The sequence below is a fragment of the Nerophis lumbriciformis genome, linkage group LG39 (genome assembly GCF_033978685.3).
Source record: "Nerophis lumbriciformis linkage group LG39, RoL_Nlum_v2.1, whole genome shotgun sequence".
Lineage (NCBI taxonomy): Eukaryota > Metazoa > Chordata > Actinopteri > Syngnathiformes > Syngnathidae > Nerophis > Nerophis lumbriciformis.
The window spans coordinates 19,381,580-19,396,052 of NC_084586.2; the positions used below are offsets into that span (position 1 = coordinate 19,381,580).

General features: G+C 37.6%; 1 protein-coding gene across 1 annotated transcript in view; it reads right to left on the reverse strand.

Annotated features, from left to right (window-relative positions):
* The window catches only part of cox10 (cytochrome c oxidase assembly factor heme A:farnesyltransferase COX10), a 216,100-nt gene that overhangs the window by 25,905 nt on the left and 175,722 nt on the right, over positions 1-14,473 (reverse strand). The window contains exon 6 of the mRNA XM_061931752.1: positions 513-745. Within this exon, the coding sequence (XP_061787736.1) occupies positions 513-745 (233 nt within the window). The remainder of the gene's footprint in view (positions 1-512; positions 746-14,473) is intronic.

Here is a 14,473-nt window from a genome sequence, read left to right on the forward strand (position 1 = left end):
TTCCTACTTTATGAAAATCAATCAATAAAATTGTATTATTTTTTTTATTCTTTATTCAAGATTTTTTTTTTTACAAAGACATTTTAAGCCACTTCTATGGAACCAGATGGAGCTTAAAAACTTACTTTTAACTATTTGTTTTTATAAAAAAAAAATGTCATTAATCGATTTTTGCAAATTCTTATTTGATTTAGAATCGGGACGGATAAAATCGCGATTCAGATGTGAATCGATTTTTTTATGTGCTAATTTAAATGAATCCCTACTTTATGAAAATTTATGAAAGAAAAGTTGGTGATCGATACTTCTGTTAAAAGCCGTAAAAATGGACTACATTGCTTTAAAAAATATTTTACAGGGATTTCTGAATGTTCTCAACTCCTGTTTCCATATTTGTAAGTGTCACACAAGGCAGAACAATGCTGAGACTGAAGCAACAGCGCCTCCGGTGGTCACAACAGGTAGTTAACCCCCGACTCGTAACATTATTGGGACAACCCGGCGTCTCCTACCTGCGTCCAGGCAGCCCGTGGCGGCCGTCCAGCCCATGATGGGCGGGATGGCGCCCACCACGGCGCCCACCCACGTGTTGGCGATGGTGAGCCTCTTGAGCGGCGTGTAGCAGCACGTGTACAGGGCGATGTTGAGGGCGCCCAGGAAGCCCGTCAGGGGGTTCACCGCCCACGTCAGCAGGGCCACTCCAGAGACGCCGCACGCCAGGGCGAAGGTCACGGCGTGGAGGGGGCTGATGGGGGGGGGGAGAGAATGTTACCCATTGCAAGATCATGTTGAGCTGTGGCAAAGATTGCACACGCTAAAACTGGGCAACAAGACTGAAAACTGTATCACGATTTAAGTGTTTTATATCGGTCCTTATCCATTATTTTTTATGACCTATCAAGAATAAGGAAAAATATATGAAATGTAAACATTTTTATTTCAAATGTGACCTTCCTGTGATTATAATGTCCTCAGCTATCAAGGCAGAAAGGAAATGTCAACACAAACATGGAAAACACTCAAAACAATGTCAACTAAATAGTCAAATCACATTGAAAAGTTAACAATAAGCTCTTAAAATAAAGGTGCAAAAAATAAGGAATATGTTTAATAAAGTGTGAGAAAATAGTGCAAAGTGTGAAAATGTAAACATAGAGAAACCTGAGAAGAACTATTTTCTGCAGGTTTAGTGCCAGGATATAACGGCTGTGTAACATGAATTTGCCCTGTTATTTTTATTTAACTATGGACATTTTTTTTTTTGTTATGCAGTAATTATTTGAATATTATTATTATTACATTGATCGACATCGATAATCATGGAAAATAAGGAGCAGGAGAATAATATATTTTATTTCAAAGATAACTTTCCTTTGATTATAATGCCCTCAGCGATGAAGAAAGGAAAGGAAATTATTTGATGTTTTTAATTGATTCCTTCAGGAGAGTTCCCTCAGGAAAATAAAAATAAATAAAAAATTAAATAAATAAATAAATAAAAAATAATACAAGAAATGTCAACAAAATAGTAAAATCACATTGAAAAGTTAACAATAAGCTCTTAAAATAAAGGTGCAAAAATAGGGAATATGATTAATAAAGTGTAAGAAAATAGTGCAAAGTGTGAAAATGTAAACAGAGAAACCTGATAAGAACTATTTTCTGCAGGTTTAGTGGCAGGAAATAACGGCTGTGTAACATGAATTTGCCCTGTTATTTTTATTTAACCAAGAAAATAATTTTTTTGTGATGCAGTAAATATTTGAATATCATTATTATTTTGATCGATTTCGATAATTATTGAAATTGTCTATGACCTATGGCAAATAAGGAGAAGGAGAATAATATATTTTATTTCAAAGATAACTTTCTTTTGATTATAATGCCCTCAGCGATGAAGAAAGGAAAGGAAATGATTTTATGTTTTCAATCAATCAATCAATCAATGATTGATTGATTGATTTTATGTTTTCAATAGATTCCTTCAGGAGAGTTCCCTCAGGAAAATAAAAATAAATAAAAAATTAAATAAATAAATAAAAAATAATAATAAATGAAATGTCAACAAAATAGTAAAATCACTTTGAAAAGTTAACAATAAGCTCTTAAAATAAAGGTGCAAAAAATAAGGAATATGTTTAATAAAGTGTAAGAAAATAGTGCAAAGTGTGAAAATATAAACAGAGAAACCTGAGAAGAACTATTTTCTGCAGGTTTAGTGGCAGGATATAATGGCTGTGTAACATGAATTTGCCCTGTTATTTTTATTTAACTATGGAACATTTTTTTTTTGTTATGCAGTAATTATTTGAATATTATTATTATTACATTGATCGACATCGATAATCATGGAAAATAAGGAGCAGGAGAATAATATATTTTATTTCAAAGATAACTTTCCTTTGATTATAATGCGCTCTGCGATGCAGAAAGGAAAGAAAATTATTTTATGTTTTTAATTGATTCCTTCAGGAGAGTTCCCTCAGGAAAATAAAAAAAAATAAAAAAATAAAAAATTAAATAAATAAATAAAAAATAATAATAAATGAAATGTCAACAAAATAGTAAAATCACATTGAAAAGTTAACAATAAGCTCTTAAAATAAAGGTGCAAAAAATAAGGAATATGTTTAATAAAGTGTAAGAAAATAGTGCAAAGTGTGAAAATGTAAACAGAGAAACCTGAGAAGAACTATTTTCTGCAGGTTTAGTGGCAGGATATAATGGCTGTGTAACATGAATTTGCCCTGTTATTTTTATTTAACTATGGAACTTTTTTTTTTTGTTATGCAGTAATTATTTGAATATTATTATTATTACATTGATCGACATCGATAATCATGGCAAATAAGGAGCAGGAGAATAATATATTTTATTTCAAAGATAACTTTCCTTTGATTATAATGCCCTCAGCGATGAAGAAAGGAAAGGAAATTATTTGATGTTTTTAATTGATTCCTTCAGGAGAGTTCCCTCAGGAAAATAAAAATAAATAAAAAATTAAATAAATAAAAAATAATACAAGAAATGTCAATAAAATAGTAAAATCACATTGAAAAGTTAACAATAAGCTCTTAAAATAAAGGTGCAAAAATAGGGAATATGATTAATAAAGTGTAAGAAAATAGTGCAAAGTGTGAAAATGTAAACAGAGAAACCTGATAAGAACTATTTTCTGCAGGTTTAGTGGCAGGAAATAACGGCTGTGTAACATTAATTTGCCCTGTTATTTTTATTTAACCAAGAAAATAATTTTTTTGTGATTCAGTAAATATTTGAATATTATTATTATTTTGATCGATATCGATAATTATTGAAATTTTCTATGACCTATGGCAAATAAGGAGCAGGAGAATAATATATTTTATTTCAAAGATAACTTTCTTTTGATTATAATGCCCTCAGCAATGAAGAAAGGAAAGGAAATGATTTTATGTTTTCATGATTGATTGATTGATTTTATGTTTTCAATAGATTCCTTCAGGAGAGTTCCCTCAGGAAAATAAAAATAAATAAAAATTTAAATAAATAAATAAATAAATAAAAAATAATAATAAATGAAATGTCAACAAAATAGTCAAATCACATTGAAAAGTTAACAATAAGCTCTTAAAATAAAGGTGCAAAAAATAAGGAATATGTTTAATAAAGTGTAAGAAAATAGTGCAAAGTGTGAAAATGTAAACAGAGAAACCTGAGAAGAACTATTTTCTGCAGGTTTAGTGGCAGGATATAACGGCTGTGTAACATGAATTTGCCATGTTATTTTTATTTAACTATGGAACATTTTTTTTTTGTTATGCAGTAATTATTTGAATATTATTATTATTACATTGATCGACATCGATAATCATGGAAAATAAGGAGCAGGAGAATAATATATTTTATTTCAAAGATAACTTTCCTTTGATTATAATGCCCTCAGCGATGCAGAAAGGAAAGAAAATTATTTTATGTTTTTAATTGATTCCTTCAGGAGAGTTCCCTCAGGAAAATAAAAATAAATAAAAAATTAAATAAAAAAATAAATAAAAAATAATACAAGAAATGTCAATAAAATAGTAAAATCACATTGAAAAGTTAACAATAAGCTCTTAAAATAAAGGTGCAAAAATAGGGAATATGTTTAATAAAGTGTAAGAAAATGTAAACAGAAAAACCTGACAAGAACTATTTTCTGCAGGTTTAGTGGCAGGAAATAACGGCTGTGTAACATGAATTTGCCCTGTTATTTTTATTTAACCAAGAAAATAATTTTTTTGTGATTCAGTAAATATTTGAATATTATTATTATTTTGATCGATATCGATAATTATTGAAATTTTCTATGACCTATGGCAAATAAGGAGCAGGAGAATAATATATTTTATTTCACATATAACCTTCCTTTGATTATAACTCTGTCAGATATCAAGGCAGAAAGGAAATGTCAACACAAACATGGAAAACACTCAAACAATGTCAACAAAATAGTAAAATCACATTGAAAAGTTAACAATAAGCTCTTAAAATAAAAGGTGCAAAAAATAAGGAATATGTTTAATAAAGTGTAAGAAAATAGTGTGAAAATGTAAACATAGAGAAACCTGAGAAGAACTATTTTCTGCAGGTTTAGTGGCAGGATATAATGGCTGTGTAACATGAATTTGCCATGTTATTTTTATTTAACTATGGAAAAAATGTTTTTGTTATGCAGTAATTATTTGAATATTATTATTATTACATTGTTCGACATCGACAATCACGGAAAATAAGGAGCAGGAGAATAATATATTTTATTTCAAAGATAACTTTCCTTTGATTACAATGCCCTCAGCGATGAAGAAAGGAAAGAAAATTATTTTATGTTTTTAATTGATTCCTTCAGGAGAGTTCCCTCAGGAAAATAAAAAAAAATAAAAAAATAAAAAATTAAATAAATAAAAAATAATAATACAAGAAATGTCAATAAAATAGTAAAATCACATTGAAAAGTTAACAATAAGCTCTTAAAATAAAGGTGCAAAAATAGGGAATATGATTAATAAAGTGTAAGAAAATAGTGCAAAGTGTGAAAATGTAAACAGAGAAACCTGATAAGAACTATTTTCTGCAGGTTTAGTGGCAGGAAATAACGGCTGTGTAACATGAATTTGCCGTTATTTTTATTTAACCAAGAAAATAATTTTTTTGTGATGCAGTAAATATTTGAATATCATTATTATTTTTGATCGATTTCGATAATTATTGAAATTTTCTATGACCTATGGCAAATAAGGAGCAGGAGAATAATATATTTTATTTCAAAGATAACTTTCTTTTGATTATAATGCCCTCAGCGATGAAGAAAGGAAAGGAAATGATTTTATGTTTTCAATCAATCAATCAATCAATGATTGATTGATTGATTGATTTTATGTTTTCAATAGATTCCTTCAGGAGAGTTCCCTCAGGAAAATAAAAATAAATAAAAAATTAAATAAATAAATAAAAAATAATAATAAATGAAATGTCAACAAAATAGTAAAATCACATTGAAAAGTAAACAATAAGCTCTTAAAATAAAGGTGCAAAAAATAAGGAATATGTTTAATAAAGTGTAAGAAAATAGTGCAAAGTGTGAAAATGTAAACAGAGAAACCTGAGAAGAACTATTTTCTGCAGGTTTAGTGGCAGGATATAATGGCTGTGTAACATGAATTTGCCCTGTTATTTTTATTTAACTATGGAACATTTTTTTTTTGTTATGCAGTAATTATTTGAATATTATTATTATTACATTGATCGACATCGATAATCATGGAAAATAAGGAGCAGGAGAATAATATATTTTATTTCAAAGATAACTTTCCTTTGATTATAATGCCCTCAGCGATGCAGAAAGGAAAGAAAATTATTTTATGTTTTTAATTGATTCCTTCAGGAGAGTTCCCTCAGGAAAATAAAAATAAATAAAAAATTAAATAAATAAATAAATAAAAAATAATACAAGAAATGTCAATAAAATAGTAAAATCACATTGAAAAGTTAACAATAAGCTCTTAAAATAAAGGTGCAAAAATAGGGAATATGATTAATAAAGTGTAAGAAAATAGTGCAAAGTGTGAAAATGTAAACAGAGAAACCTGATAAGAACTATTTTCTGCAGGTTTAGTGGCAGGAAATAACGGCTGTGTAACATGAATTTGCCCTGTTATTTTTATTTAACCAAGAAAATAATTTTTTTGTGATGCAGTAAATATTTGAATATCATTATTATTTTGATCGATTTCGATAATTACTGAAATTTTCTATGACCTATGGCAAATAAGGAGCAGGAGAATAATATATTTTATTTCAAAGATAACTTTCTTTTGATTATAATGCCCTCAGCGATGAAGAAAGGAAAGGAAATGATTTTATGTTTTCAATCAATCAATCAATCAATGATTGATTGATTGATTGATTTTATGTTTTCAATATATTCCTTCAGGAGAGTTCCCTCAGGAAAATAAAAATAAATAAACAATTAAATAAATAAATAAATAAATAAAAATAATAATAAATGAAATGTCAACAAAATAGTAAAATCACATTGAAAAGTAAACAATAAGCTCTTAAAATAAAGGTGCAAAAAATAAGGAATATGTTTAATAAAGTGTGAGAAAATAGTGCAAAGTGTGAAAATGTAAACATAGAGAAACCTGAGAAGAACTATTTTCTGCAGGTTTAGTGGCAGGATATAACGGCTGTGTAACATGAATTTGCCCTGTTATTTTTATTTAACTATGGAACATTTTTTTTTTGTTATGCAGTAATTATTTGAATATTATTATTATTACATTGATCGACATCGATAATCATGGAAAATAAGGAGCAGGAGAATAATATATTTTATTTCAAAGATAACTTTCCTTTGATTATAATGCCCTCAGCGATGCAGAAAGGAAAGAAAATTATTTTATGTTTTTAATTGATTCCTTCAGGAGAGTTCCCTCAGGAAAATAAAAATAAATAAAAAATTAAATAAATAAATAAATAAAAAATAATACAAGAAATGTCAATAAAATAGTAAAATCACATTGAAAAGTTAACAATAAGCTCTTAAAATAAAGGTGCAAAAATAGGGAATATGATTAATAAAGTGTAAGAAAATAGTGCAAAGTGTGAAAATGTAAACAGAGAAACCTGATAAGAACTATTTTCTGCAGGTTTAGTGGCAGGAAATAACGGCTGTGTAACATGAATTTGCCCTGTTATTTTTATTTAACCAAGAAAATAATTTTTTTGTGATGCAGTAAATATTTGAATATCATTATTATTTTGATCGATTTCGATAATTACTGAAATTTTCTATGACCTATGGCAAATAAGGAGCAGGAGAATAATATATTTTATTTCAAAGATAACTTTCTTTTGATTATAATGCCCTCAGCGATGAAGAAAGGAAAGGAAATGATTTTATGTTTTCAATCAATCAATCAATCAATGATTGATTGATTGATTGATTTTATGTTTTCAATATATTCCTTCAGGAGAGTTCCCTCAGGAAAATAAAAATAAATAAACAATTAAATAAATAAATAAATAAATAAAAATAATAATAAATGAAATGTCAACAAAATAGTAAAATCACATTGAAAAGTAAACAATAAGCTCTTAAAATAAAGGTGCAAAAAATAAGGAATATGTTTAATAAAGTGTGAGAAAATAGTGCAAAGTGTGAAAATGTAAACATAGAGAAACCTGAGAAGAACTATTTTCTGCAGGTTTAGTGGCAGGATATAATGGCTGTGTAACATGAATTTGCCCTGTTATTTTTATTTAACTATGGAACTTTTTTTTTTTGTTATGCAGTAATTATTTGAATATTATTATTATTACATTGATCGACATCGATAATCATGGAAAATAAGGAGCAGGAGAATAATATATTTTATTTCAAAGATAACTTTCCTTTGATTATAATGCCCTCAGCGATGAAGAAAGGAAAGAAAATTATTTTATGTTTTTAATTGATTCCTTCAGGAGAGTTCCCTCAGGAAAATAAAAATAAATAAAAAAATTTAATAAATAAAAAAATAAAAAATAATACAAGAAATGTCAACAAAATAGTAAAATCACATTGAAAAGTTAACAATAAGCTCTTAAAATAAAGGTGCAAAAATAGGGAATATGATTAATAAATTAGTATCATTAACTTACAACAACATTCTTTTTCTATGGTTTCAGGTTCGTCAATTCACCAAAACGTCACCGTGGAGTTATTGAGTCTGTTTAGCTGATTAGAGAGCTAGCTTCTGCAGGACGCAGGTCCATGACCATGACTTCTGTTTTATTTGATCAGCTGTTTTACTGCCTTTTTACAAACACAGTTTGTGAACAATTAAGGTACGTAAATAAACATTTACAGAATATTTCAATGTAAATAGTTATTTTCACAATGTAAATAACTGTAGCTTACAGTCCGGTGCGGCTAATATATGGAAAACAAATTCCCGTAAAATTTTGTGGGTGCAGTTTCACAAATTCCTCAGAAAATTTACCAAAAGGTCACCGTGGAGTTATTGAGTCTGTTTAGCTGATTGGACTGCTAACTTCCACAGTTAGTGGAAGATGACTTCTGTTTTGTTTGATCAGCCGTTTTACTGCCGTGTTACAGACACTACTGCATTGCAAACAATTAAAGTATGTAAATAATAATTTCGGGGTAAATGACTAATTTCACAACGTAAAAAACTGTTTGAGTTTATTTGGAACATGCATGCATACAACATGATACATCACAATTTCTAGTTTCTTTATCTAACATGTTCGAAAAGGAGTAGGAAGAAGCACAGCTTATTTAATCTTACCCCTTTTTCTTTACATAGCAGTTGCTAAAACCTTTGTTCACTTCCTGTTGTCAATTGACTGTGGCTTATAGTCCGGTGCGGCTAATTTATGGGGAAAAAATTCCCGTAAAATTAACAAATTCCTCAGTAAATTCACCAAAACGTCACCGTGGGATTATTGAGTCTGTTTAGCTGATTGGAGAGCTAGCTTCCACAGCTGGTGGGTACATAACCATGACTTCTGTTTTGTTTGATCAGCCGTTTTACTGCCTAGTTACAGACACTGTTTGCAAACAACTAAAGTATGTAAATAAACATTGCTGTGTAAATAACTAATTTCACAACGTATATATTTGCGGTTTATATACAAAACCCCGTTTCCATATGAGTTGGGAAATTGTGTTAGATGTAAATATAAACGGAATACAATGATTTGCAAATCCTTTTCAAGCCATATTCAGTTGAATATGCTACAAAGACAACATATTTGATGTTCAAACTCATAAAAATTTTTTTTTTTTGCAAATAATCATTAACTTTAGAATTTGATGGCAGCAACACGTGACAAAGAAGTTGGGAAAGGTGGCAATAAATACTGATAAAGTTGAGGAATGCTCATCAAACACTTATTTGGAACATCCGGCTTATTAGTGATTCCCAGAGCCCAAAAAAAGTCTGCGGGCTTTAGAGCGTTTTCTATTCGGGCTCCAGCACTATGGAATGCCCTCCCGGTAACAGTTAGAGATGCTACCTCAGTAGAAACATTTAAGTCCCATCTCAAAACTCATTTGTATACTCTAGCCTTTGAATAGCCCCCCTTTTTTAGACCAGTTGATCTGCCGTTTCTTTTCTTTTCTCCTCTGCTCCCCCCTATCCCTTGTGGAAGGGGAAGACACACAGATCCGGTGGCCATGGATGGGGTGCTGGCTGTCCGGGGTCGGGACCCGGGGTGGACCGCTCGCCTGTATATCGGTTGGGAACATCTCTGCGCTGCTCGGGATGGTTTCCTGCTGACCCCACTGTGGACTGGACTCTTACTGTTATGCTGGATCCACTATGGACTGGACTCTCACAATATTATGTTAGACCCACTCGACATCCATTGCATTCGGTCTCCCTAGAGGGGGGGGGGGGTTACCCACATATGCGGTCCTCTCCAAGGTTTCTCATAGTCATTCACATCGACGTCCCACTGGGGTGAGTTTTTCCTTGCCCTTATGTGGGCTATACCGAGGATGTCGTTGTGGCTTGTGCAGCCCTTTGAGACACTTGTGATTTAGGGCTATATAAATAAACATTGATTGATTGATTGATTGATCCCACAGGTGTGCAGGCTAATTGGGAACAGGTGGGTGCCATGATTGGGTATAAAAACAGCTCCCCAAAAAATGCTCAGTCTTTCACAAGAAAGGATGGGGCGAGGTACACCCCTTTGTCCACGACTGCGTGAGCAAATAGTCAAACAGTTTAAGAACAACGTTTCTCAAAGTGCAATTGCAAGAAATTGAGGGATTTCAACATCTACGCTCCATAATATCATCAAAAGGTTCAGAGACTGTGGAGAAATCACTCCACGTAAGCGGCATGGCCGGAAACCAACATTGAATGACCGTGACGGCACTGTATCAAAAACCGACATCAATCTCTAAAGGATATCACCACATGGGCTCAGGAACACTTCAAAAACCACTGTCACTAAATACAGTTGGTCGCTACATCTGTAAGTGCAAGTTAAAGCTCGACTATGCAAAGCCAAAGACATTTATCAACAACACCCAGAAACGCCGCCGGCTTCTCTGGGCCCGAGATCATCTAAGATGGACTCATGCAAAGTGGAAAAGTGTTCTGTGGTCTGACGAGTCCACATTTCAAATTGTTTTTGGAAACTGTGGACGTCGTGTCCTTCGGACCAAAGAGGAAAAGAACCATTCGGATTGTTATCGACGCAAAGTGGAAAAACTCCTCTCTGAGCTGCCACCTTACCGTGGTAGAGGAGTTTGCGTGTCCCAATGATCCTAGGAGCTATGTTGTCCGGGGGCTTTCATGCCCCCTGGTAGGGTCTCCCAAGACAATCTGGTCCTAGGTGAGGGATCAGACAAAGAGCAGCTCGAAGACCTCCATGACGAATAAAAATAAAGGACCCAGATTTCCCTCGCCCGGACGCGGGTCACCGGGGCCCCCCTCTGGAGCCAGGCCCGGAGGTGGGGCACGATGGCGAGCGCCTGGTGGCCGGGCCTGTCCCCATGGGGCCCGGCTGGGCACAGCCCGAAGAGGCAACGTGGGTCCCCCCTCCAATGGGCTCACCACCCATGGCAGGGGCCATAGAGGTCGGGTGCATTGTGAGCAGGGCGGAAGCCGACGGCAGGGCACTTGGCGGTCCGATCCTCGGCTACATAAGCCAGCTCTTGGGACGTGGAACGTCACCTCGCTGGGGGGGAAGGAGCCTGAGCTAGTGCGCGAGGTTGAGAAGTTCCGGCTAGATATAGTCGGACTCACTTCGACGCACAGCAAGGGCTCTGGAACCAGTTCTCTCGAGAGGGGCTGGACTCTCTTCCACTCTGGCGTTGCCGGCAATGAGAGGCGACGGGCTGGGGTGGCAATTGTTGTTTCCCCCCGGCTCAGAGCCTGCACGTTGGAGTTCAACCCGGTGGACAAGAGGGTAGCTTCCCTCCGCCTTCGGGTGGGGGGACGGGTCCTGACTGTTGTTTGCGCTTACGCGCCAAACCGCAGCTCAGAGTACCCACCCTTTTTGGATTCGCTCGAGGGAGTACTTGAGAGTGCTCCCCCGGGTGATTCCCTCGTTTTACTGGGGGACTTCAATGCTCATGTTGGCAGCGACAGTGAAACCTGGAGAGGTGTGATTGGGAAGAATGGCCGCCCGGATCTGAACCCGAGTGGTGTTCTGTTATTGGACTTTTGTGCCCGTCACAGATTGTCCATAATGAACACCATGTTCGAACATAAGGGTGTCCATATGTGCACTTGGCACCAGGACACCCTAGGCCGCAGTTCCATGATCGACTTTGAAGTTGTGTCATCGGATTTGCGGCCTCATGTTTTGGACACTCGGGTGAAGAGAGGGGCGGAGCTTTCTACCGATCACCACCTGGTGGTGAGTTGGCTGCGATGGTGGGGGAGGATGCCGGACAGACCTGGCAGGCCCAAACGCATTGTGAGGGTCTGCTGGGAACGTCTGGCAGAGTCTCCTGTCAGAGAGAGTTTCAATTCCCACCTCCGGAAGAACTTTGAACATGTCACGAAAGAGGTGCTGGACATTGAGTCCGAATGGACCATGTTCCGCGCCTCTATTGTCGAGGCGGCTGATTGGAGCTGTGGCCGCAAGGTAGTTGGTGCTTGTCGTGGCGGTAATCCTAGAACCCGTTGGTGGACACCGGCGGTGAGGGATGCCGTCAAGCTGAAGAAGGAGTCCTATCGGGTTCTTTTGGCTCATGGGACTCCGGAGGCAGCGGACGGGTACCGACAGGCCAAGCGGTGTGCGGCTTCAGCGGTCGCAAAGGCAAAAACTCGGACATGGGAGGAGTTCGGGGAAGCCATGGAAAACGACTTCCGGACGGCTTCGAAGCGATTCTGGACCACCATCCGCCGCCTCAGGAAGGGGAAGCACTGCACTGTCAACACCGTGTATGGTGAGGATGGTGTTCTGCTGACCTCGACTGCGGATGTTGTGGATCGGTGGAGGGAATACTTCGAAGACCTCCTCGATCCTACCAACACGTCTTCCTATGAGGAAGCAGTGCCTGGGGAATCTGTGGTGGGCTCTCCTATTTCTGGGGCTGAGGTTGCTGAGGTAGTTAAAAAGCTCCTCGGTGGCAAGGCCCCGGGGGTGGATGAGATCCGCCCGGAGTTCCTTAAGGCTCTGGATGCTGTGGGGCTGTCTTGGTTGACAAGACTCTGCAGCATCGCGTGGATATCGGGGGAGGTACCTCTGGATTGGCAGACCGGGGTGGTGGTTCCTCTCTTTAAGAAAGGGAACCGGAGGGTGTGTTCTAACTATCGTGGGATCACACTCCTCAGCCTTCCCGGTAAGGTCTATTCAGGTGTACTGGAGAGGAGGCTACGCCGGATAGTCGAACCTCGGATTCAGGAGGAACAGTGTGGTTTTCGTCCTGGTCGTGGAACTGTGGACCAGCTCTATACTCTCGGCAGGGTCCTTGAGGGTGCATGGGAGTTTGCCCAACCAGTCTACATGTGCTTTGTGGACTTGGAAAAGGCATTCGACCGTGTCCCTCGGGAAGTCCTGTGGGGAGTGCTCAGAGAGTATGGGGTATCGGACTGTCTGATTGTGACAGTCCGCTCCCTGTATGATCAGTGTCAGAGCTTGGTCCGCATTGCCGGCAGTAGGTCGGACACGTTTCCAGTGAGGGTTGGACTCCGCCAAGGCTGCCCTTTGTCACCCATTCTGTTCATAACTTTTATGGACAGAATTTCTAGGCGCAGTCAAGGCGTTGAGGGGATCCGGTTTGGTGGCTGCAGGATTAGGTCTCTGCTTTTTGCGGATGATGTGGTCCTGATGGCTTCATCTGGCTAGGATCTTCAGCTCTCACTGGATCGGTTTGCAGCTGAGTGTGAAGCGACTGGGATGAGAATCACCATCTCCAAATCCGAGTCCATGGTTCTCGCCCGGAAAAGGGTGGAGTGCCATCTCCGGGTTGGGGAGGAGACCCTGCCCCAAGTGGAGGAGTTCAAGTACCTAGGAGTCTTGTTCACGAGTGGGGGAAGAGTGGATGGTGAGATGGACAGGCGGATCGGTGCGGCATCTTCAGTAATGCGGACGCTGTCTCGATCCGTTGTGGTGAAGAAGGAGCTGAGCCAGAAGGCAAAGCTCTCAATTTACCGGTCGATCTACGTTCCCATCCTCACCTATGGTCATGAGCTTTGGGTTATGACCGAAAGGACAAGATCACGGGTACAAGCGGCCGAAATGAGTTTCCTCCGCCGGGTGGCGGGGCTCTCCCTTAGAGATAGGGTGAGAAGCTCTGTCATCCGGGGGGAGCTCAAAGTAAAGCCGCTGCTCCTCCACATGGAGAGGAGCCAGATGAGGTGGTTCGGGCATCTGGTCAGGATGCCACCCGAACGCCTCCCTTGGGAGGTGTTTAGGGCACGTCCAACCGGTAGGAGGCCCCGGGGAAGACCCAGGACACGTTGGGAAGACTATGTCTCCCGGCTGGCCTGGGAACGCCTCGGGATCCCCCGGGAAGAGCTGGACGAAGTGGCTGGGGAGAGGGAAGTCTGGGCTTCCCTGCTTAGGCTGCAGCCCCCGCGACCCGACCTCGGATAAGCGGAAGAAGATGGATGGATGGATGGATCAATCTCTAAAGGATATCACCACATGGGCTCAGGAACACTTCAAAAAACCACTGTCACTAAATACAGTTTGTCGCTACATCTGTAAGTGCAAGTTAAAGCTCAACTATGCAAAGCCAAAGACATTTATCAACAACATCCAGAAACGCCGCCGGCTTCTCTGGGCCCGAGCTCATCTAAGATGGACTCATGCAAAGTGGAAAAGTGCTCTGTGGTCTGACGAGTCCACATTTCAAATTGTTTTTGGAAACTGTGGACGTCGTGTCCTCTGGACCAAAGAGGAAAAGAACCATTCGGATCGTTATAGACGCAAAGTGGAAAAGCCAGCATGTGTGATGGTATGGGGGAGCATTAGT